The 25177-nt window shown below is 42.3% G+C and overlaps 2 protein-coding genes across 9 annotated transcripts in view; one reads left to right on the top strand and one right to left on the bottom strand.

The window, feature by feature from the left end:
* Positions 1 to 12570, bottom strand: part of TUBGCP4 (tubulin gamma complex component 4) — a 35545-nt gene extending 22975 nt beyond the window's left edge. Inside the window, exons 1-5 of one of the 2 annotated variants that reach the window (XM_077880866.1) lie at positions 12208 to 12570; positions 8039 to 8167; positions 4392 to 4514; positions 3958 to 4011; positions 2735 to 2791 (exon numbers count right to left, since the gene is read on the bottom strand). In XM_077880866.1, coding sequence (XP_077736992.1) covers positions 2735 to 2791; positions 3958 to 4011; positions 4392 to 4514; positions 8039 to 8167; positions 12208 to 12285 — 441 coding nt within the window. In that variant the 5' untranslated portion in view covers positions 12286 to 12570. Of the gene's footprint in view, positions 1 to 2734; positions 2792 to 3957; positions 4012 to 4391; positions 4515 to 8038; positions 8168 to 11675; positions 11877 to 12207 lie in introns of those variants that run through there. The other variant, XM_077880864.1, reaches the window with a different exon arrangement.
* On the top strand, positions 12172 to 23364 carry ZSCAN29 (zinc finger and SCAN domain containing 29). Of its 7 annotated transcripts, none has more exons than XM_077880860.1 (6): positions 12172 to 12663; positions 13623 to 14054; positions 14537 to 14741; positions 16541 to 17236; positions 18478 to 18948; positions 20198 to 23364. In XM_077880860.1, exons 2-6 carry the CDS (start codon positions 13737 to 13739, stop codon positions 21067 to 21069), a joined length of 2562 nt encoding a protein of 853 aa, XP_077736986.1. In that variant the 5' UTR covers positions 12172 to 12663; positions 13623 to 13736; the 3' UTR covers positions 21070 to 23364. The 7 variants fall into 7 exon arrangements, with proteins under 7 accessions (XP_077736986.1, XP_077736982.1, XP_077736984.1 ...); XM_077880856.1 differs by having other exon boundaries at positions 12172 to 13098; XM_077880858.1 differs by having other exon boundaries at positions 12172 to 13119.
* Positions 23365 to 25177: the final 1813 nt, after the last annotated feature.

Here is a 25177-nt window from a genome sequence, read left to right as displayed (position 1 = left end):
CTCAGCCTCTGACACCAATCTCAAGCACAGGACTGACTGGCTGAGGAATCGGAAGTTCCCGTGACCCTCTCCTTGGATTCCATGAATTTGCTAGAGCAGCTCACAAAACTGAGAAAAGCCTTTTACTCATTAGATTACCTGTTTATTAAAAAGCAAACTAAAGATAAGAATCAACAGTCAGATGAATAGATGCACAGTACGAAGTCCCAAACAAAGGAGCTTCAGTGTCCAAGGAGTGTGGGCCCAGAAGTGTATGTAGCATGAAGAAGAGTTCTGGTTCACCAACCTACAAGTTCTCTGAAACCAGTCCTTCTGGGTTTTTATGGAGGCTTCATTACATAGTCACAATTGATTAATCATTGGCTACTGGTGACTGAACTCAATCTCTAGCAGCTTTCTCTTCCTCAGAGGTCAGAGGTATGAGTCAACCCTCCAATCAAATTGTTGGTTCTCTTGGCAACCAGCCTATCCTTAGGTGCTTTCCAAAAGTCACTTAACATAGGCTCAGGTGTGGTTGATAGGGGTTTGTTATGAATATCAGGACACCTTTATCATTCTTATCACTTACAAAATTTCAAGGGTTTTAGAAGCTCTGTGTCAGAAAGGGAATGAAGTTCAAATATATGTTTGTTATGATAGATCATGATATCATAATAGTTGCTCTCAAAAGGATGGAGCCCTACTTTATCCTCTCTACTCCACCAGTATCCCCACCCCCCAGCAAAGGCAGTAGCACGTGGGAGTTTTTAAGAAATGCAAATTGTTGGGCCCAACTCCAGCCTTACTGAATCAGCATCTCTGGGGTTTTAACCAGCAGCCACATGGTTTTAACAGTCTGCTCCAAGTGATTCTAATGTACAGTGAAGTTTGAGAACTATTGCACTAGAGAAACCAAAATCATTTAGAGTTGGAATTCCAACCTAAGAGGTAAGGAAATCTTTTTATTTCAGATTAAGGCCTAATTCAGGCTCTTTATAAGGCATATAATTTCCCAAAAATCTGTTTCTTCCATGTCCTTCTGGTTCACTCTCTTTTTAAAACTGCTTTATTGAAGTATAATTTATATACCATAAAATTCACCTATTTTAAGTATACTGTTCAACAATTTTTAGTAAATTTACAGAGTTGTGCAATCATTGCTATAATCTAGTTTTATAACATTTCTATCACTCTAAAAGGATCCCTTGTGTCTGCTGGCTATCATTCCTGTTCTCACTCCCACCCATGTGCTGGACCACCTCATTTTTTCTCTCTAGAGCCAGAGCACACTGGCTTTTCTACAACCACCTGAGCAAGGAGGAAGATTTGCCCATCTGCAATTGCCCTACTCAATTTCTACTCTTCTTTCTGTGGCCAATAGAAACTGAAAGTCAACTGAGATGTGCAGCTAAGCATGGAACCCTTACACTAACTCTACTTATCCAGAAGGTCCCCTCCAACTTAGGGGGACAGTTTAGTAGAGTAGTTAAGAGCATAAGTCTTTTGAGGCAGACAGACCCAGATTTAGATCCCAGCTCTACCATCTCCTACCATCTGTGTGACCCTAAGCACATTCCCTAACCTACTTGGTCCCTCAGAGGACTGAATGGATTCAAGTATGTGAAGCACTTAGCACACTGTCTGGTATATAGTAAGTGTACAATAAAAGCTGAATGTTATTTGCTGAGAGTAATCAGCTTTGAAGGGCCAAACAGCACCTCCCCTCACGGGCTTTGCTGGCTCAGAATGAACTCAGCACAAGAGAGTTACAAGTAGTATAAGATTCTAAACTTGTACAGCAAAAAAAAATGAAGCTGCAACCTGGCAAATTAACTGGTTAAGTAGTTAAATTTATCGAGGTAAACACTCCTAATAAACTAAGGTACAAATATAACAGCTTAAAAACATAAATGCACTAAACGTATTTAATCCATTTGTCCTTTTTCATCCAGTTACGAACTAGCAGATTCTTCTTCTAATGTAAAATTAAAAAAAAATTTTTTTTTCTAATGTGAAATCTTAAAGCATTTATTACTTCTGCCCAGAAAAGGCATTCTCCTTTCATTGAGGACCCTCACTTTTTGATGCACATGATAAAAACTTGTGATAAGAACAGGCATATTTAATAAAATAAGCATCTGGGTTTCAGCCAATGATCTAATTTTTAAAAAACTGCCAGCACCCTAACTATAAATCTATTATTCTTTCTAAAGATGAACTTTCCACTTCTCAAGATCCATATCCAACAATTCTTTTTTTTTTTTTTTTTAAGATTTTATTTGAGAAAGAGAGAGAGAGAGAGCACTGGAGCATGAGCCAGGGGGAGGGGCAGAGGGAGAAGCAGACTCCCTGAGCCGGAAGCCTAACACTGAGATCATGACCTGAGCCAAAGGCAGATGCTGAATCAACTGAGCCAGCCAGGTGCCCCTGTATCCAAAAATTTTAAATTCTTAATATAAAATGCTCTCACCTCCAAATACCATCCATAGCATTTTGCTCTTACCCAACAGCATTCTGGGGTACATCAATTAACATTAGCCCCACCTTTTGGATCAGGAGGTACTTAAGGGCAGGGTTGTAACTTATTTTTGCATTTCGGATATTTAGCATGATACTCAAGCAACCATTATTAAAACAATGAATAAATAAATGAAAATTACTAAAACCTAGGGTCTTTAAAAGAAAGTAAGGCAAAATTAATTATGAATATATCCTTGGCGCTTAACACAGCAAAGGAAAAAAGAAAAGTTCTCACCTTTTGACTTTTAATTTGTTCTACCACAACCATTACAGAGGGGAAAAGGAGCTGGAACTGCAAAACAGAGAATAATTAGGAGGGTACACAATTAAATACAAGGAAAAAAAATTGACTCAGGAAATGCTTAGGTTTCTAAATAGTCCCACTTAGCATAAAGATAGCAATACTACAGAACAGCCAAGATCTAGAATCCTAAGGCAATTTGATATGGTGGTTGGTTGCAGAGAGAGAATGACCCAAAGAAACAGTTTCAGGGCATCCCCAGTGGCACAGCGATTTAGCGCCACCTGCAGCCCGGGGTGTGATCCTGGAGACCGGGGATCGAGTCCCACGTCAGGCTCCCTGCATGGAGTCTGCTTCTCCCTCTGCCTGTGTCTCTGCCTCCCTCTCTCTCTCTCTGAATAAATAAAATCTTAAAAAAAAAAAAAAAAGAAACAGTTTCTATTTCTGAGGCTAACATAATTGTTAATATTAAAGGCAACACAGGGCATTAATATCAGACATTAGATTTTAATTAAATTTGGAGCTTTCTAAACAGTTCTAATCTCAGAAATCATACAAAATATAAAATGCTGGGCTCTGAATCCAGAAGGAAAAATGTTCTCAAAAATACTGTCTTAAGTTATATTATTATTTTTTTAATAGATTTAATTTTAATTTTTAAAGTTTTTTAGGGATCCCTGGGTGGCTCAGCAGTTTAGCGCCTGCCTTTGGCCCAGGGCGTGATCCTGGAGTCCGGGGATCAAGTCCCACATCAGGCTCCCTGCATGGAGCCTGCTTCTCCCTCTGCCTGTGTCTCTGCCTCTCTCTCTCTCTCTTTCTCTGTCATGAATAAATAAATAAAATCTTAAAAAAAAAAAAGTTTTTTAGAGAGAGTGGGTGGGCAGAGGGAAAGAAAGAATCCAAAGCAGGCTGACGCCCGGTGCAGAGCTTGATGCAGAGCTTGATCTCACAGACCTGTGATCATGACCTGAGCCAAAATCAAGAGTCAGATGCTTAATTGACTGAGCCTCACTCAGGCGCTCCCTCTTTTTTTTAATTCCTCATTTTTTAAAAAAGATTTTTAAAGTAATCCCTCCACCCAATATGCGGCTCAAACTCACAACCCCTGAGATCAAGAGTTGCATGCTCCACTGACTGAGCCAGCCAGTACCCCTTAAGTTAGATTATTCTAACATTATCAACAGATACCCTAGCATTTTATTATTTGGACAGCATACCTGATCCAAGGAATAATTGACATGTGATGTGGAAAGATGGGGGTCAGCCAAGAACTGCAACAAAAAACACTGCAATTAGGGCTCCATATAAAATACCTTGAATCTATTTGATCTCTGAAAACTAGATGGGAATCTGAGAATGGGCTCAGTGTTAGTTTTAGGCTATCGAGTATTGATAGTTTATAGATTATTAATTCTGATTTTTCAGGTGACAAAAAACAAAGCTAGGGCTCTGATAAACTCACTCAGGAACCTTTGCCATGATTTGCATGCCACTTTGACTATAGTTTGGGCAATCACAGAGAACACTGTACCCTTTAGCCATGCAGAAAATAGTTCTCTCTTTACCTGACCACATCAAAGGACATCTCAAATTCGAGAACATGCCCTAATCAGCTGTCCCAGAGACATCTTTCCTGTATCTTCTCTCTTACCTCTTGTTCTAAATCTAGCAGTGCTTGGCGATAAGGCTGCAAAACTGAATCCAGTCCTGTGCAGAAGGCCCTTAGGTAGATTCCATGGAGCCCACCTTGGCCCTGCTGAGATGGGTGGTGATCCTGAAATCAAACAAAGAGAACTCAACCTCACAGTTCAGACTCTAAAACATGAGGAAAACATTATCCTTTATTAGTGTTATTGTTTTTGCTTAAATGATTCCATATCAAAGCAGTCCTTTAGTGAGGGGAAAACTCAACTAGAGAGACAGATTTGGAGTTTTGACCTTTTAAAATGTGATAATATTTTAACTTGCCATGCAGCCTAGATGTTACAAACAATCAGGAAGGGGGTTCCTGGGTGGCTCAGTCAGTTGAGTGTCACTCTTGATTTCGGCTCAGGTCATGATCTCAGGGTTGTGAGACTGAGCCTGACACCGGGCTCTGCACTGGGTGTGGAGCCTGTTTAAGATTCTCTCTTTCGGGGATCCCTGGGTGGCGCCGCGGTTTGGCGCCTGCCTTTGGCCCAGGGCGCGATCCTGGAGACCCAGGATCGAATCCCACGTCGGGCTCCCGGTGCATGGAGCCTGCTTCTCCCTCTGCCTGTGTCTCTGCCTCTCTCTCTCTCTGTGACTATCATAAATAAATAAAAATTAAAAAAAAAATTAAAAAAAAAAAAGATTCTCTCTTTCCCTCTGCCCTTCTCTCTCTCTCTCTTTCTCCCCATCTCTAAGACAAACAACCAGATAGTACCTCATACTGTCAGTGGAGATTTTTCCACAACTAACCTTATGACTTCCAGCTTAAATCCCTTTGGTAGCTTTCCATTGCCCCAGAATATCTTTTTTTTTTTTTTTTTTGAGATTTTATTTATTTATTTACTTGACAGAGTGAGGGAGCACAGGGAGGGGGAGCAGCAGAGGGAGAGAGAGAAGCAGACCCCTGACCCCTGCTGAGTAGGGAGCCCAATGCAGAGCTCCATCCCAGGACCCTGGGATCATGACCTGAGCAGAAGGCAGAGGCTCAACCAACTGAGCCACTCAGGCACCCACCCCAGAATATCTTAACTCCTCTACATGGCATACAATGACTTCTACATTTGAGCCCTTAACTACCTCTCTAAAATTATATTTTACTGCTTCCAACATCACATTCTCATTTCCAAACTACCCACAGTTTGCCAAATGTGCCTTGCTTCTATTTCTCACCCCTATGAATCTGGATGTGTTCCACTTTTAACTGTGTACTCATCTTTGTGACAAATATCTACTCTTCCTACAGGACCCAACTCAAGCATCTCTTTTCTTAAAGCCCTTCCTAACTCTCCCTAGGAAACGAATTGCTCCCCCTTTGTTGCTTTCATAGTGTCTCTATGCTTTTCATAGCATCTATTTTTGTTTATACATCCCCTTCTCTAGACCAAGAGCTTCATGAAGGCAGGACACATACTTTATTCATCTTTGTATTTCAGCTTCTAGCACAGTTCTTTGAACACAGGGTAAATATTCACTGAATAAACAAAATAACCTCAATCCTCCTTCTAACATCTCTTTTCCTGTCTGGTAATTCAGCAGGAGCATGAATCTGATTAGTCAACATAAGGAGTGATTAGACTCTCACCAAGAGCCTACTGACAAATACAGCTTGGCTTTCAGGAGACCTGCATTTTTTTCTAAGGGCCTCTTCTGTATTTTACACAGGGAATGGCAGAGGAAGCTGACTATAGGCTATGATGACCAGCCTCTCTAGCTAGGTACTGACTTGGGTGATCAGGCTCTGTTGGCAGTAGATACAATCACAGAATTCTACAACAAATGGGGTAGGAAACTTGGACTCTGGGGTTATGAGGCACAGTGTAGTCAGATGATGTTGCAAAAGATACTAGCAGTTCCTGAAGATAAAGGTTCACAGCTATAATAAGACTGGCATGGTTATAGGGTGAAACAGACCAGATGGGCGTACAACCAGCCAATTTTGTTTTGATCCTGTGTCATTCCAGAGAACTGAATGTCTTCATTTATCACTAAATGAAAGAGAAATTAAGTATGCTTTTTACTGTTCCAAAAAAAGAGGCACTATAGATATCTTTAGAATTTGGGAAAGCAGGAATTCACATATTATATAAGATAAAATCCATATAGTCACAGGAATACAGGACAGGTTTTTTTCTTTTAAGTGTTACTTGTAAAAATTAAAACTAAAGGCCTTTTCATCTACATAAATATATATATGGGTTGTAACTCTGATAATTCATGTGCCCTCATTAATATGATTTTATAGCAAAATGGCATTGATTAGATTTTAAGCTCACATTTAGCTTATATATTTGCAATAAAATCTTTTTGAGAGAATCTGAATCCCTGTCCCAGAGATGAAAATATAAGGTATTATTCTCCAAAAACTCTGCCCCATAGATGTCCATCCACCAAAAGTCTGACAACCAACTTATAAAACAGAAAGTACTGACTGCATTATTTCAAGAATCCTTCCTTTCTCTTTCTAGAAGTCCCTGCCTTTCTCCTCAACCAGAATCAACTGGGCAACAGTCATACTGAATCAGAGTTACACAATTCAGTAATCTTTTTACTTACCATGGACAGAATTACAGACTGTTAAAAATAAAAGGGAACTTTAAAATTTCTCTTTAAAGAAATGAGTGCTTACTATGTGCCAGGCACTTTGCATGAATTACCTTGTTTAATCTTTACAACCCTATGAGATAGGTTCCACCTATTATCCTATTTTATGGATAAGTGAACTGAGCCGTAGTTACTAAGCATTAGGTTACTGCCAAGCAGTCTATGGCTAGTAAGTGATAAAGCAGGACACAAAACCTTGACCTCTACACCATTAATCACAATTAATAGTGTACACTTCCAATTAATTCATATTAATGATAATATTTATTAAGTGCTTACTATGTGCCAAGCACTTTCTCTGATTTAACTCTTTCATTTTCTTTTTCTTTTTTTTAATTTATTTTTTATTGGTGTTCAATTTACCAACATACAGAATAACCCCCAGTGCCCGTCACCCATTCACTCCCACCCCCCGCCCTCCTCCCCTTCTACCACCCCTAGTTCGTTTCCGAGTTAGCAGTCTTTACATTCTGTCTCCCTTTCTGATATTTCCCACACATTTCTTCTCCCTTCCCTTATATTCCCTTTCACTATTATTTATATTCCCCAAATGAATGAGAACATATAATGTTTGTCCTTCTCCAACTGACTTACTTCACTCAGCAACTCTTTCATTTTCAAATAAGAAAAATGAAGCCCAAAGACTTTAGTTGATTGTGTCCATGTGACTAAGTAAGTTAGAAGCAAAATGGCAAAAAAGATCTGAAATGATGCACTGTGCTTTTACTGGAATTGGAACTCTGGTCCAGCTCAAACTGATTTAACTCAGGTCTCCTAAAACTCAGGCAAAGCATATTTTCTCTTATACAAACTTGCCTAAATTGGTCCCTGTGTATATCTTCTTTGTTTGAGCTAGACAGTTATCTGGCCCTCACTTGAGTAATTCCAATGATGAGAAATTCGTAACACCTTGAGACTTATTTGATATCAATTACCAGTGGATTCACTCAAAACTTGACATGGCTCCTGACCTCTGGAGGTGTCCATTCCCTGGGAACAGCAGCCTACCTGTTGCTGCACATGGCCCGTGTACTGTTCAATGAACTCAGTGAAGCGAATATAGTCTGTGCCCAGCCGGCAGAGTCGGTTCAAGACACTGGTTTCACTTGGATGGAGAAATGGGAAGTCCTGTGACACCTGTAGGAAGAGGAACAGGCTAAAAACACTGATGCCTGCATATCTTTGATGTGCTTCAAATGCTTCATACTATGAATCACTTTCCTTCTCCAGATGCCCATTTAAGCTTGGTAAATTCCAAACTGCTACAAAGGTGTTGTTCTCCATCCTTGATCTAATTAATTGTTTACTGAAATAGGTGGTAGCACATGGTAAAGAATTCAAATACTACCAAATGTTGTAGATTAAAAATAAGTCGACCTCCCCACAGGTAGCTACTATTATTTGTTTCTTATGCAATCTTCCAGGGATGGCCTATAAGGATATGGGGATTTGTTTGTTATAAGATTTTATTTGACGGGATGCCTGGGTGGCTCAGCGGTTGAGCATCTGTCTTCTGCCCAGGGGGTGACCTTGGAGTCCCAGGATCGAGTCCCACATCGGGCCCCCTGCATGGGGCCTGCTTCTCCCTCTGCCTGTGTCTCTGCCTCTCTCTTTCTGTGTCTCTCATGAATAAATAAATATTTTTAAAAAAGATTTTGAGAGAGAGAGAGAGAGAGAGAGAGAGAGACTGAATGAGCAGCAGAAAGAGGGCAGAGGGAAAAGCAGACTCCCTGCTAAGCAGAAAGCTTGATCTCAGGACCCTGGGATCATGACTAGAGCCAAAGGCATATGCACTCAACCAACTGAGCCATCCACGCACCCCAGGTATATGGAGATTTTGATTTTAACAATGTCTCTTTAGTGATACTGCTCAAACCAAGATCTGTAGACTCCAGGGGTTTCGCAGACATATTCTTTTTTTTTTTTTAATTTTTATTTATTTATGATAGTCACAGAGAGAGAGAGAGAGAGAGAGAGAGAGGCAGAGACACAGGCAGAGGGAGAAGCAGGCTCCATGCACCGGGAGCCCGACGTGGGATTCGATCCCGGGTCTCCAGGATCGCGCCCTGGGCCAAAAGCAGGCGCCAAACCGCTGAGCCACCCAGGGATCCCTCTCAGACATATTCTTAAGATTAACAAATTCTCTATAAGTTTTTAAAATTTATTTTCATTTAAAAAATAAAATTAATGTAACATACTATAATCTATAAAAGGACCATACCTGGACATATAAACATAGTGCCTATATTTTCATTTGTATTTGGTATTTCATTTCACTGGGTATTATCTTAATTGAAATGAATGCCAAACAATAACCTACTATACTTTATAAAGGTTTCATAGCAGTTCAAGTAGAAAAAGGTTGTAGGAGAGTGTATTCATTCAACCAAAATTTTTTTTATATTGTGGTAAGATACATGTAACATAAAAGTTACCATTTTAGCCATCTTTATATGTACAGTTCTGTCTGTGGCATTAAGTGCATTTTAACACTGTTGTGCATCCATCACCACCATCCATCTCCAGAGCTTTTTTATCTTCCCAAACTGAAACTCTGTATCCATTTAACATTAGCTTCCCATTATTCCCTCCTGCTAGCACCCTTCTCTCTGTCTTATAATTTTGACCATTTGAAGTACTTCAAATAAATGTAAATACAATATTTGTCCTTTGATAACTGGCTTTTTCACTTAGCATAGTGTCTCCAAGGTTAATCCATGTTGTAACATGTGTCAGAATTTCCTTCTTTCTTAAGACTTAAAAATAGTCCATTGTATGTTTGTGCAGCATTTTGTTTATCCAATTCATCTGTCAAGGGTCAATTGAGTTATTTTTACCTTTTGGCTATAGTGAATAATTCTGCTATGAACGGGGTATACAAATATCTGTTCACATCCCTTCTTTTTTTTTTTTTTAATTTATTTATGATAGTCACAGAGAGAGAGAGAGAGAGAGAGAGGCAGAGACACAGGCAGAGGGAGAAGCAGGCTCCATGCACCCGGGTCTCCAGGATCGCGCCCTGGGCCAAAGGCAGGCGCCAAACCGCTGCGCCACCCAGGGATCCCTCATTTGTCCTTTTGATCTGCATTTCCCTAATAATCAGCTATACTGATAATCTTTTCATTTGCCTATTGGCCACTGTATATCTTCTTTGGAAGATCAACCAACTTTAAACAAACACCTATTTATCCCAAGCACTGTGTTAACAGCCCGAGATTAAATGAACAAAATCAGATGTAGTTACTGTCCCCAAGGAACTGATCATATTACATATTTATATTGTGAGTACTGTATTTTGTGGATGCCATCTTTACATGACAGTGAATGTGGTACTAAACAGGCAAAGAAGAATTTTTTTTTAAAGATTTTATCCGGTACTACTGACATCTAGTGGGTAGAGGCTATGGATGCTGCTAAACATCCTATCATGCATAGGCAGGACATACCCCCACAACAAAGAATTATCCAGTCCACAAGGTCAATAGTGCCAAGGCTGAGAAAACATGCATTAGTGTTATTCTGAACTTATCCATTTGGTAGTTTTGTTTACTTTGTAACAAATACTTGGCTTTATAGTTTTTTAAGAGCAATATGTTTGAGTTTATACTTAGGTTAATGTGCGCACATACTCAATATTATAATAAAATGATTTTTATCAATATTAGGTATTCATAACAATTCTTCCCTTTATTTGAATGTGAAAAACACTGCTCTGCAGAAAGTATACAATATTTTGCATTCCCACCAGTAATGCACAAGAATTCTAATTTCTCTCCCTCTGCCTATGTCTCTGCCTCGCTCTGTGTCTCTCTTGAATAAATAAAAACTTAAAAAAAAATGAAAGGAAGACAGCTATCTTTCCTATACTCTGTTATCTTTTTACTTCAGATAGTCAAGCTCCCACAAATACTTCCTAAGCATCTTCTTCCTATATGTCTGTCATTGTGCTAGTTTTACAGGGGAAAATAAATAATGAGGGGAATCTAACTTACAGGCTTTGTACATTGAGAATGTCATTTTTCTGCCTTTTCACAGCCTAAACCGCCAATTCTTATAAGAATAGGCATGACTTATTTAAGTTTTCATTTAAATTCCAGTTAACTTAGTGAAATACTAGTTTCAGGTGTACAACACAATGATTTAACACTTCCATAACAACACCAGTGCTCACCCCAAGAAGTGCGCTCCTTAATCCCCATCACCTATTTCTCCCATTTCCCCCACTCTCCTCCCCTCTGGTAACCATCAGTTTGTTCTCTATAATTAAGAATCTGTTGCTCGGCAAAATATATATATATATAAAAAGAAAAATGAAAAAATAAAAAGAATCTGTTGCTTGGTTTGGAACTGGCATGACTTTGTGATCAGACAGAGCTAAATTCAAATCCTGCCATTGCCAGGACTAGTCACCATAAATTTCTCTGAGCTTCAGTTTCCTCTTTTGTAAACTGGGGCTAACGATACCTAAGTTATTGAGAGGGCTGGATATTACTGAAAGCAGCAGAAAGGAATAGTACAGATACTCGAGGCAAGCGGACATGGGATTCAAGACCAAGCTCGCTAACTACTAGCTACCAGATACAGGGAGTCAATCTGTGACATGGAGGTAAGTGGCTGTGAAGATTGAATGAGATGCGTATCGTACCTTCCTCCTCTTACACTCCTGGTTACATGAAAACCCCTTCCAAATTCTCCTAGTGCAGAATTTCCTGCGAAAGGAGTAATGAGAGAAACACTCCATTCTTCAGTCAACAGAACCGGCTGACCCCACACGGTGTGTGAAGCGCTGTGTATCTGGACCAGCTTGCACAGCCCGCTTTAAAGCAGTGTGAGCGTGAAAACGGGTGAAAGCGCCTCCTTCACCTTTACATCCACTTCCCTAGCAACTCTCGCTCAGACACCTCAGCCTGAAGCCGGGTCGCCGGCTCCCTCCTCCTCCCCGCAGGCGAGGCCTCCGGCTCCACCTCCGGTTGGCGGGCCCGCGCCCAGCCGCCCCGAGGTGAGGTACCGCGCGGACGCCCCTCCGCACAGGCTCGGCGACCAGCGGGCGGACTCGCCCCGCGAAACCTCAGCCCCCGCAGGCCCCGCCCTTCGAGCCTGCAGACTCCTCCCCCGGGCCTGGCGCGGGCCCGCCCATTCGGCGCTCCCGAGTTCCCGCGCTCGGAGCTGGGCCGTACCTGGAGGCCGCTCCGCTTGTTCCACGTGAAAATGGACCCTGGGTACCCGCTCAGAGCCAAGAGCAGTTCGTGGATCATTCCCAAGGCGGACCTCGAGTCCCTGTGTCCGTCGCGCCCCCCTCCAACGGTCCTCCAGGGAACCACGGAGGCGAATGCTGCCTTCTTGAAGGGCGCACAGGCCCCTGGGACAGGCGGTTCGTCCTGAACCGCAAGTGGCGAAACAACTGCTGCGGGAAGAGCGGACGGGAAAGGGGACGGGACCGGCGCCCCACGTCCCGGAAGTGTGCCGCGCTCCGCGGGGCCCACTCGCTCGCTCCTGCCGCTGCTCCGCTGGAGAAGTCTCCGTGGGTGCCCCTGCGCATGCGCCCTCCGCGCCCGAGTCGCCCGCTCGGACTTCCGGTTTGAGAGCCGGACTAGGAGGCTGGAGAGCCGGGGCTGGGGCCCGACCCTCAGAGGGTGAGGCTGGCCCGGGGGCAGAGATGCGAGTGGGTTGAGGGGCAGCCCCGAGAAGGGGACGCTCCCAGGGGTGGCTGGAGGGTGCTCTCAGGGCGCCTTAGCCCCTCGGAGGCCCCTGGAGGCGCCGCACGACGGCTCCGAGAGTGACCTGGCCGGAGGGAGCGAAGACAAAGAGGCCGGAATCCTGCACCCGCCACTCGTTGAGCCGAGTTCCGCTCCCGCGAACCCCGCAGCCCTCGGAGCCCCTGGCCAGCAACCGAACTCGTCCTCAGGAGACCCATTACTACCGCCCCCTCGGACTCCCATTCTCCACCAACTCAGTGTGACTCCCCACGCCCACCGGCCCTCGCGTCAGGAACCAAAACCAGTCTTGCCAATGCGCGAGGTTTCCCCGCCAGTAGTTCCCGAACAGTTGCTGAGCGGTGACTTAACGCTGTGAGGGGAAACAAAGACCCAGTATTCAGTACTTGATTTTTGTCCCGGGTGGGAATTGGTAGTTGTGTGGTCCGAGGGGGAGGGGAGGGTGCAAAGGGCCTCCGGGAAGACTGTGGAGGTACTGGGGGAGATGAGCTGCGACCCGCTGGACAGAGGCTCTCTGTTGCCTTCAGCAGGATGGTGACTTGCCTTTAGATCCTCTTAAGGCCAAGTGTCCCATATGGTTCGGACTGACTATGCAACATTGGTCAGGGAGCTAAATGGGGTCGGGTTCGGGGGGAGGTGGAAGAAGAGCAGACAATACTTTATTCTTAGCTGCCTCCCCAGGCTGCCCTGAAAGTCACCCAGAAATGGCAGCCTCTGAAAGGTCTTTTCTCCTTCATGCTCAGTTTTGGCTTGCCGTCCTCACGTTGGTGCTACCTCAGATGGCCACGTGGAGTATACGGGAAGGCAGGCCCGCTCTTGGCAAGACTTCAGACCTACAAGTTTATTTCTTCTGACAGTGCCATCTCTCTCTACCCTAGGAAGAAACTCTTCTTACAGTTGAGAGACTCCTCTGCAGGTGATTCTCCAAGGACATGGGAAAATAGGTGTAAGCCCTCCAACCCTTAAGTGGAGGGGAGCTTCTTTCGCTGTGAATGATGGCCAAACCCACTCTGAGAGGGAATGGCACTAACCCTGAGACCTTCCGACAGCGCTTCAGGAGATTTCACTACCAGGAGGTAGCTGGGCCCCGGGAGGCTTTCAGCCAACTCTGGGAACTTTGCTGTCGTTGGCTAAGGCCGGAGGTGCGCACCAAGGAGCAGATTGTAGAATTGTTGGTGCTAGAGCAGTTCCTGACCATCTTACCTGGGGAGATCCAGAATTGGGTACAGGAGCAATGTCCAGAAAGTGGAGAGGAGGCAGTGGCTCTGGTGGAAGATTTAGAAAGAGAGCCTGGAAGACCTGGACGTTCGGTGAGAAGGGAGGGGGAATTAAGAAGTGTGTGACTGGGAAGGGGCAAGGATAAAGGGCCACATTAAGGTATCGACAGGTTTAAAGAGGGGCACAATCTCCTTTGGTGATGCTTATACTACAGGTCCTGGAACAGGTAACTTTTTCAGATAGAGCTTATCTGGAGATGCTACCTGGGTGTACCTTTGTTACCCTGTCATAATGAGTTATTCATAGTTTTACAGTTTTTTACTTAAGAGGGAAGAAAGGGGAATTATTTTTTTAGCTTGTAGGTGGGTTCATTATTTTGATCTTTTCTTTCTGGAGTTCCAGCTGCAGAATATCTAATGATATAAGAAAGACCCTTGTTTACTGTTAAACCACCTCCCCCACCAAACCTACCCAAGTCCCAAAAGGATGAACTCTTTTGGGATATTAAGTAATCTCCTCTGGGAATGCCCCTCATTATAACCTTGCAGTGACAATTAATGGGGGTTGTTTCTAGGTCACAGTCTCTGTGAAGGGGCAGGAAGTGCGCTTGGAGAAGATGACACCCCTGAAATCATCACGAGAGTTATTAAGTGTTCGGCAGGAGTCAGTGGAACCCCAACCCAGGGGCGTAACCAAGAAAGAGAGGGCAAGAAGCCCAGACCTGGGACCACAGGAGCAGATGAACCCAAAGGAGAAGCTCAGACCTTTTCAAAGGAGCGGTGAGGAGTAGATTCATATGGGAAGATAGGATGCCATTCTAAATTGGGAAGTAGGGTTGGGAGTAGTGAGTGGGAAAGGGATTTCAGGAAATGAGCTGAAATTGTAGAGTATGCAGTTGTTGGGAGACCTGAAGGTATGTAGTTCAGCTCTCTGATGTAGTATTCTTATATTTCCTCTTTTAACAAGTCTGCCAGAGGATGGCTTCTTAGTTTTTATCAGAATTAGAATTATTTTGTTTCCCCTTGGTAATGATACTAGGTCAGTATTTTCTAGATAAAAATTTTTTTGTATACTTGAAGGCACAGCCTCCTTTCAGTCATTTTCCTTCTCCAAATTGAACTATATTTGTTTCTTTAAGCTCTTCCCCAGAAGCTCCATTCTTTAGACCTACTAAGTTTTTGTCACTCTCCCTTGGAAATGAAGTCTTCCAAATATCACATTTATTGTGGAGAATTAAATGGTATTATTCCAGGGAGGGTTTGGTACATAGGGGCAGAGTAGGAATTTTACTTCAGAATTTCGCTACACTTTCTTTCAGTACAGCTCAAGTAATTATTTCGTGATTATTGTTTACTTGGTAACTCCCAGGACTCTTACCACTTTCCCCATTGTCTTTGTGCCTAGTGCTTATTGTTGTACTTGATTGTGTAGAACTTGTTTTTCTTCTTTGCACTTGGTTGAACTCCATATTATCTGTTTGGCTTTTTTTTTTTTTTTTTTTTAAATCATTTCTTTTACTTGTTGGTTGTTTTCAATTCTGATCTTATCATCCAAGAAGCTAGCCTTCTCAGCCATTTGTAATGGTCTCTGTTTAGTAATCCGGATGCAATCCCTCAACCCCACACAGAGACTTGCAGAATTAATCTTTTGAATATCTGCCATGTATTCCGATGCCTTGCAAGGTACTCTGCAATAAGTGAAAGTGCCTATTCTCAAAGAGCTTAGCATGTGATTGAAAGCAAGTATGTACTGAACCTAACTGTATGGAAACCATGCCAAACAATGACTTGTTCTTCAATTCATGTGACTGTAGTAGGGGTTCAGCAGAGTGGGAGATGAGGGAGGGCAGTAGGGAAGGTTTCATGGGGTGCTTTGGCAAATACAACTTCTCATAGAATGGGTTAAATTTGGAGAGGCACAGAGTGATGAATAATTTATATGCTGTGTTCTGGAGAGGAGTCTGATATGAATGGACGGTACATGGTAGGCACTTGGGTTAAGGTTGAGCTGAGGAAGCTAGAGCCTGAAGTTAGGTAGGATAGTTACTGTGGCAGTGATCCGGGTGTGAGAGGACAAAGGGTCTAGATTTGGATGGTAGCAGGAAGAACAGAGCAGAATATACTAAGGGAAAAATCCTTAGAACTTAGTGACCGTGTGAAGGAAATGGATGAATTGAAGTTTCCCCCCTACTCTCCTTCTTCTTGAAATTACTCTGAGTTTAATTCTCTAGCACCAAGTGGAAAACTAATAGGAGACAGGAGGTGACTGTTCCCAGCAGTGCCAAGACCTGCCTGTAAGTGGCGAGGAAGGCTAGGGAGCAACATGGAACAGGAGTATTTGCATTGAACACACAAACAGAACCTTTTCCTCTCTTGTCACCCTGCTCTGGAAAATATTCTTTTTTGAGGTTTTATGTATTTTCTCCACTTTCTCCACCCCATTGAACTTTCTGAAAACACTTCCTTAGACACTTTCTTTTATAAGCCTCTTGGATTCAAAAAAAGGCAGGTCTGAACTCACAGGTGTTTTTATGATCAATCCAAATTATGATATCCTTTGTTTACTTCCCTGCAAGCAGGATTTCCATTTCCTAAATCCGGTGTGGTCTCCAGGTTGGAGCAAGGAGAGCCATGGGTCCCTGATCTGGGCTCCAAGGAGAAGGAACTCCCAAGAGGCAGTCACACAGGAGATAAACAAATGCATGCTGATCTGTTATCACCTAAGAGAGAGAGAAGAAGTTGGGTGGACCAGGATTACTGGGGCTTTGAGGACGAGAAGGTAGCAGGTGTACATTGGGGCTATGAAGAGACCAGAACTCTCCTTGCAATTCTCAGTCAGACTGAGTTTTATGAGGCGCTCCGAAACTGTCATCGAAACAGCCAAGTGTACGGGGCCGTGGCTGAGCGGCTCCGAGAGTATGGCTTCTTTCGGACCTTGGAACAGTGTCGGACCAAGTTTAAAGGTCTGCAGAAGAGCTACCGGAAAGTCAAGAGTGGTCATCCACCTGAGACCTGCCCCTTCTTTGAAGAGATGGAGGCCCTGATGAGTGCCCAGGTCATTGCCTTGCCCAGTAACGGCTTGGAAGAGGCAGCCTCTCACTCTGGCCTGGTGGGCAGTGATCCTGAGACTGAGGAGCCAGGGCAAGGGGGCTGGCAGCATGAGGAAGCAGAAGAGGCTTTGGCTGAAGAGTCTGGCAGTGATGAAACGGGCCAGGAGGCCCTGCCTCAAGACCCTGAAAACTCCACTGCACCTGTTCTTTTTCGAAGCCCAAGTGGTAAGAACCTTTTCTTTTTGGGGTTCTGTGAATAGATTTGAGGAGTTATGAGATAGCATGTGTAGTCAGGAAGTTTAATGTTGCCTGTCAGCTTTGTCACTTAAATAGAGAACACAGAGGCACTTCTCAGTTCTGTGTGTATTTCATTCTCTTTTGTGGGAATATTAAGTAATAGGGAGTAATTTTAGATATTTTAAAGAAGTACTCAGAAGATTCTTAAGAGCTCTTAAAAAGACTATCATTCCTTCCATTTATTAAAAATTTTTTTTCTTATAAAATCTTTGACTGCTGAGAAAAACCTGACACTACACTATACTATCTTTAAGGAGACTATTTTTTGGGCACCTTATACAAACTGATGCTTTATATTTCCCCAGTTCTCAACATCAATTTATTTTTTGTGTTCGTTTTCACTTAGCATAGCATAGTGAAGGACTGCCCAAAGCTGGGGAAACATTTTCTAAGAATCTCCTAGAGGAGATTCACAATACACATAGTAAGAAACCTTGTTGAAACACACATAGTAAACACATAACACATAAACACACATAGTAAGAAACACTTTGTTGAAATATTATTTGCCCATGGAACTGTTTTTAAGTATTATTTATTACTGTTGATATAATTTGTGTAACCATGTTGTTATGGAAAGAACACCGAAATATGAGTTGGGGCTTTGTTTTTTATCTTGACCACTCATCACCTGGGTCACCTTGGATAGTTATCTGGCCATTTCAAAACTTGTTTCCTCACTCGTAAAATGGGGCACAGCAGCAATGATAATGTGTGGTGTTACTTCAATTCTGTTCTAGGCTTGTCTTCTTATCTTCTACTTTTTCCTTTCTCAGTATCTATTTTTTTCTTTCATTCTTTTTTATTACTGGAATAAATGCAGGTAAACCAGAGACATGGCACATATGCTAGCTGCTATTATTTTCATTTTTTTTCATCTTTTTTCCACTTTTTCTCTGTCTTCCAATTCTTTCCCCAACTCCTTTATCTGCAGTGACTGGAGGATGATGGAAGCATTGTCCTCTCCAGCTGGATGTCAAGTGGGAGGAAGACACTTTGACTCTCCCTTCCCTCTACTTTGTATAGATTTTGGAAACATGAAGTATTTTTACTTTTTCACTTAGGAGCCCAAGCTTAGGTGGTTTTTCATCATGCACTTGATAGGACTGAGGAATTGAGGCTGTAAAGCCCTGGATTAAGTAGTGCTAAAATTTCTCTTTTGGTGGCAGGTGTACACTGGGGCTATGAAGAGACAAAGACTTACCTTGCAATTCTTAGTGAAACTCAGTTCTACGAAGCCCTCCGGAATTGTCACCGTAACAGCCAGTTGTATGGAGCAGTGGCTGAGCGGTTATGGGAATATGGATTTTTAAGGACACCAGAGCAGTGTCGGACCAAGTTTAAAAGCCTACAAACCAGCTATCGGAAAGTCAAGAATGGCCAAGCACCAGAGACCTGTCCCTTCTTTGAAGAGATGGATGCTCTGGTGAGTGCCAGGGTTGTTGCCCCGCCCAGTGACAGCCAGGAAGAAGAGACAGCCTCTTGCCCCATCCAGGAGACAAGTGAGACTGAAGCTGAGAAGCAAGCCGACATGGCAGAAGAGACCATAGAAGAAGATTCTGAGGATGATGAAGAGGATACTGAGGTACCCCTGGAGGTTGTCATGACTCGTGCTCCAGTCTTATTCCAGAGCCCCAGTGGTAAGATCCTTTTACTTCTTAAGGTTTAAGTAGCAACGGGGAGGCAGTAGGATTTAGGAGAAAAATCAACAATCTAAAGACCAGGAGACAGGCCTCTATACCCAGCTCTCATGGATTCTTGTGACTACCTTCTACCTTCTCTCTTCTCCAGGTTTCCTTTCTTTTCTTTTTTTTTCAGGTTTCCTTTTTATTAAGGCAGCTCAGAAGGATATAAATTATTCACCTGACTTGCCTTCTCATACTACAGCATCAGTCTGATGGGTGCAGACTTTCTAAATTTGTTATCATCTACAGCTGAACTGTTAGGCAGTTTACCTAGCAGGGAGTATGAAAGGTAACATCTCCCAAGTAGCACATTGTATACCCATAGTGAGATGAAGTTGATTTTAAAAGTTCACTTTTTTTTTTTTTAAAGATTTTATTTATTTATTCATCAGAGACACACACACAGAGAGAGAGAGAGAGAGAGAGAGAGGCAGAGACACAGGCAGAGGGAGAAGCAGGCTCCACACAGGGAGCCCGACATGGGACTTGATCCTGGGACTCCAGGATTGCGCCCTGGGCCAAAGGCAGGCGCGAAACCGCTGAGCCACCCAGGGATCCCCCTGTTTTCATTCTTGATGTATATTGGAATTTGAGGGGAGGAGGACTCATTTAGCTCTGTTTGGATATAGAAGTTTCTCAGAGTTTTCCTGGGCATTCCTGAACCTATCTTAAATCTGGTAGGTTTTCCTTGTTATACTGAGAGGATTTTCTGAATATTGTGGGTATCCAGGAAAAGTTAAAAGAATGTATTAATCAGCCTCTGTAACAAATGAGAAGCGTGTGATAGATTACTAAGTAGAGGAGTAAAAACATTGGAATTCCAATTGGTAGTAGTCATTGGGATCCAGTGCTCCTTAATTTTTATCTTTAAACTTCTAATGTGATACTTGCCTTATCCCCAGCACATAATATTGAGGAGATGGGTAACTTTTAAAATTCTACTCTTGGGGATCCCTGGGTGGCTCAGCGGTTTAGTGCCTGCCTTTGGCCCAGGGCGTGATCCTGGAGTCCTGGGATTGAGTCCCACATCAGGCTCCAGGCATGGAGCCTGCTTCTCCCTCTGCCTGTGTCTCTGCCCCCCACTCCCCTACCCCTCCTGTGCCTCTCATGAATAAATCAAATCAAATAAATAAATAAATAAATAAATAAATAAATAAATAAATAAATAAATAAATAAATAAATAAAATTCTATTCTTATATCAGGTTTTGAGGCTGGATTTGATAACGAAGAGAATCTAAAACGAGATATTTCTGAGGAAGTACAACTACATAGAACATTACTTGCAAGGTCTGAAAGGAAAGTTTCCCGGCGTCTTACTCAAGGTAAAGGTGGTGAGAGTGAGTATAGATCAGGACAACAGTGGGAAAATACCCCAGAGGAGAGAAGGGGAAAACCAGCATTCCCAGAGAGGAGTTTAGGTAAAGTTCTAAATCATCAGAGACCTTACTTGGGAGAAAAACCCTGTAAGTATCTCAGATACAGCAAAAGTTTTGGTCCGAACTCCCACCTTGTGCATCAGATATCTCATCAAGTGGAAAATCCATATAAATGTGCTGACTGTGGGAAAAGCTTCAGTCGGAGTGCACGCCTCATTAGACACCGGAGAATCCACACTGGAGAGAAACCTTATAAGTGTCTTGACTGTGGAAAAAGTTTCCGTGACAGTTCAAATTTCATCACCCACAGGAGAATCCACACAGGAGAGAAACCATATCAGTGTGGTGAGTGTGGAAAACGCTTCAATCAGAGCTCAAGCCTTATAATTCACCAGAGAACCCACACAGGAGAAAAGCCCTATCAATGTGAAGAGTGTGGAAAAAGCTTCAACAACAGTTCTCATTTCAGTGCACATCGGAGGATACACACAGGAGAGAGACCCCACGTGTGTCCTGACTGTGGAAAGAGCTTCAGTAAAAGTTCTGACCTACGTGCACATCATAGAACCCACACAGGAGAGAAACCCTATGGGTGTCATGACTGTGGCAAGTGCTTTAGTAAAAGTTCTGCTCTAAATAAGCACCGAGAGATCCATACACGAGAGAAACTTCTGTCACAGTCAACACCTAAGCAATAAGCCCCTGAGAATTTAAAAAGATAAATGCAGTGAAATTGTTTGAAAAAGTCTTCCAATTGTGAGATCCATCTCCTCTGCCCAACTAGCTTAGGAAACACTCTTAAGATTTACCCCACTCTGTTCCCAAGTTTTTCCTGGATCTACGAATTCCTAGGGTAGTCATCTTAAGAATGAAAAGAAGATTTCAGTCCCTCTCCTTGCCTACAGTGGAAATGACAGATAACACCTTTACCTCTCAGTGTCTATATTGTTCCTGTAGTAGAACATAGTAGTAGATGCCATGTATTTATTTATCCTGTTATTCAGCTGCATTTCAACTGGAAAAACCTATCACAGCATTTCAGGGAGAAGCTGTGAGACTTTCCTAATTGAGTGGGTCTTTTTATACAATTATGGAAATGCAAAACTGTGGCTCTTCCTGTTCGTATTAAGCCTGTGCTTAGAATGATATTTGTCAGGCAAACTCTTCATTTACCTTAAAGGAGAGTTTAATATCCATCTTGGTTCTGACCTATGAATCCTCTTGTCAAAAGCCTAGGTGTTCTAGATGGGGAAACAGGGTAAACTTTATATATTGAAGTGTGAACCCTGGATTTCTTAATTTCTTCTAAGCCCTAGAAGATCTGGAATAGAATAGTACATTTAGAGCATCTAGTTTGATTTTTTTTCTTCTGTTCCATCTTACCTGAGTTTCATCTGTCTCTTCTGGTCCAGAAGTGCAAAGAGCAAGTAAGCTGGATATGCTGATATGAAAGAAAGCAGTTAAGGCTGCCAGTAGGGGATTGTGCATTCCACACACACCAAACACCTAGTTTAGTATTATACAGCACTCAATGGGTGCTCAATACTATCCTTCATTGAGCAGATGCCACTACCATGTACCCATGGATTATGAAACAAATGGCTCTGTGCCAACAACTCTTTACCCTAATGGCAAGGAGGACAGATTATCTTTGGTCAGTGGAGTTGCCAATACTCACACACATGCACATGCAAATATTCACCTGTATAGATGTTTTTAAAAGCTCTTCAAACACAAGTGTGATTCTGTATAATCAAATAGTATTGAATTAATTGCTCATATTCCTAGTAGTATGATGAGCCCTGTACAGCACAAGGTAAACAGACCCTGTCCTTGTTCTTACAATCTAGAACAGATGACTGACATGGACAAATAATAAGTGCACATGTAGAGCTGCAACAGTTTTAGAGAACTCTAGAAATCTAGTAACATTTTGCATAAATGTTAAGGTCTAATACATTATAGTTTTTTATAAGAAAAATCTGGGAGGTATTTTCTTCTCTTTATTCAGGAAGGCTTCATGAAACAGCAAGTGTTCAAAGAAAGGAAGGTTATTGGGTAAATCAGGATGGGATGAACTTTACAAAACTAATCACAAAACTGAGTACTGAGTGGGTGAGAAATGGGGAAAGTGGAGAGCAAGGTGTTTTATGCAGATGGAGCCGAGGGCAAAGGACAGACTCTAAGGAAAGTTAGACAAAGCTTGAAGGAGCACAAAATTGAGGAAGAATATGATCTAGGCTATGCACAAGGTAGAGAACTGCCTTAACTGGAACATGGAGTGCCAGAGGCAGATCTGGAGGTGGTGATTTCATCCACCTATAGTAAATCAGGTACTGTGCTATACTTATTGATGAAACAGCCAGCTCACACTGGGGAAGAATGAGCAGTCTGAGGGGACTAGCTCCTATAAGAAACAAAGGTCAGAAACTAGTATCTTGAGAAAATACTTTAATGGGCAGGTCTGAGGAAAAAGGAATGTGAACAGATGGCTAAGGCCTGGGATAAGTAGCTGTTTCATATTCACATTTATCAGAGTCCTGTGGCCAGAATGAGATATGGAAGAGGAGTAGGGAAATAGAATATTCTGTAATTCATAGCTTGCTGTGTTAGATGAGAGGTTGATTAGGGTTCTGGTATTGACGGATCCTACTACAAAAAATGTCCTAACATTTATTAGGAGGAGATGGTATCTCAATTATGTGGCCTAAGCAGACATGAAGATAGAAGAAACACCAGTCTAAAGCAGTGCCTCAGGATTTGAGATGGTTAAGTGTGTTTTTTAAATGTGTTTTTTAATATGAGCGATTACTGTCTTTAGTATATTTATGTATAGTTGTGTGTAAAAAGCACTGGTTGGGGTATCAGCAGATCTGAATTCTGGTTCCAGATGTCTTGTGTTTCCATCTCCCTTTCTGTAAAGCAGAATAATGTTTACACCTTAATCTGCCTCTCAGGGATACCATGTTAATAAAAATTATGTCTATAAAGTACCCAGTGTTTCTTCATGTGGCTCCCCCCACCAAAAATACATCTGCAATTTTTTAAGTTGTTGCTGCTATGAAAGATAAATTTTTACCTGCTTTAGGCTCCCTGTGTGGGCTTACTAGAAGTATGCCTGTTTGAATCTTAATGTTCTAGACTGAGAAACAAATTAGGATGTGGTAAAAGAGAAATTAGAATGAAAATCCTTCTGTGGTATCTGTATCCATTAGTGCAGTGGGTTAAGACCTCTTATAACTGGGCATGGAGAATAAGTGTTATTTTAAAAGATCCAGGACCAATCCCCTACCAACCTCCAGATGAAGAGAATATACATAAGGAATAGGGCAAAGGCAAACTCTCTTACTGGGGAAAGCCATTTCATCTCAAACGAGCTTACAAGCCATTTCCTACTACCCACTCTGCCATTCTTGAGGATAGAAGAAGCAAGAAATAAATAGTCTTCAAACATTCTAAGAAAGAGAAATCAAAGGATGCCACTCGGTGGTTGAGTGTCTCTGCCTTTGGCTCAGGTCGTGATCCTGCAGTCCTGGGAGCGAGTCCCACATCAGCCTGTTTCTCCCTCTGCCAATGTCTCTGCCTCTTTGTATCTCTCATGAATAAATAAATAAAATCTTTAAAAAAAAAAAAAAAGAGAGAGAGAAATCAAGGCTACTATAGGTGGAGCAAGAGGGTCTGTGCTCCCTGCCCTTTTCATACTCATAAGACCTTTGTGGGGACAGAATGAATGGCATGTACAGCAAAGGAAGCAAGAATGTATTATTAGCAGAAGCTAGACAATCATATTCTCATCAGTTGTTTCCTAGTGCTGTTATTTCTTTATCTCCATTTTATCCACTCTTTTTTTAGATTCATTTATTTATTTTAGAGAGATTTTATGTGCAAATGGGGAAGTGGGGCAGAGGAAGGAGAGTCTCAAGCAGACTCCCTGTTAAGTGCAGAGCCAGACACAGCCCTCCATGAAGGGCTCTATCTGAGGACCCTAAGCTCATGACCTGAGCCAAAACCAAGAGCCAGATGCTTAACCACCTGAGTCACCCAGGCACCCCACCATTTTTTTTAAAAGTAAACTCTACCCCCAAACTGGGGCTGAAACTCATGTTCCTGAGATCAAGAGTTGCATGTTCTACTGACTAAGCCCGCCAGGTGCCCCACGTTCTTCCTTTTATTGCTTGCTATGGTCATTGCTACAGAACTTAATAACATTTATATGTTTTCTCTATGTTGTTGCCATTTCTCTTTTACTATAATCAGAGTATGGAGGCTGAGTCTTATCAACTCTGTAGAGGGCTATTTTTATGGTGACCAGGTAGGGAAAGGGAAAGGGAAGCTGAGACAGGAGCCATCAATTCTTCATTATTCAATTCAAAAATCTAAAATGAAAACTTTACTCCTATATACTCAACTATCCAGTAAGATGCATATCAAAGTTTTGACATTTAAAATGGAATATATTCTCTGATATCATGGTGCCTAAAGTGACATATTATATGGAGATATTTTAGTTAGGAGCTTAAATTACTCCTACATCCACCATGGCACTCTTTCAGATACAAACTTTGGAACAATTGGAAGATTAAAGGCAAAGAGAAACCTAAAGTACCTTAGACCTCAAGAAGCATCTGGTTGGTTAGATCCGTTATGGTCAAAATAACAGAAGGGTAACATAGGAACATTTTTAAAAAACTACCACCTTGATTCCAGGGGGATTAATCATGAGAGGAGCAAAGCCAGATATTAGAAGCCAGCTCTATCTGTCACTAGGGTCATCCAAAGTAGATTAACCCTGACTACTGGGTATTC

The sequence above is a fragment of the Canis aureus genome, chromosome 32 (genome assembly GCF_053574225.1).
Source record: "Canis aureus isolate CA01 chromosome 32, VMU_Caureus_v.1.0, whole genome shotgun sequence".
Classification (NCBI taxonomy): domain Eukaryota; kingdom Metazoa; phylum Chordata; class Mammalia; order Carnivora; family Canidae; genus Canis; species Canis aureus.
This window is presented reverse-complemented; position numbering and strand designations above follow the sequence as displayed.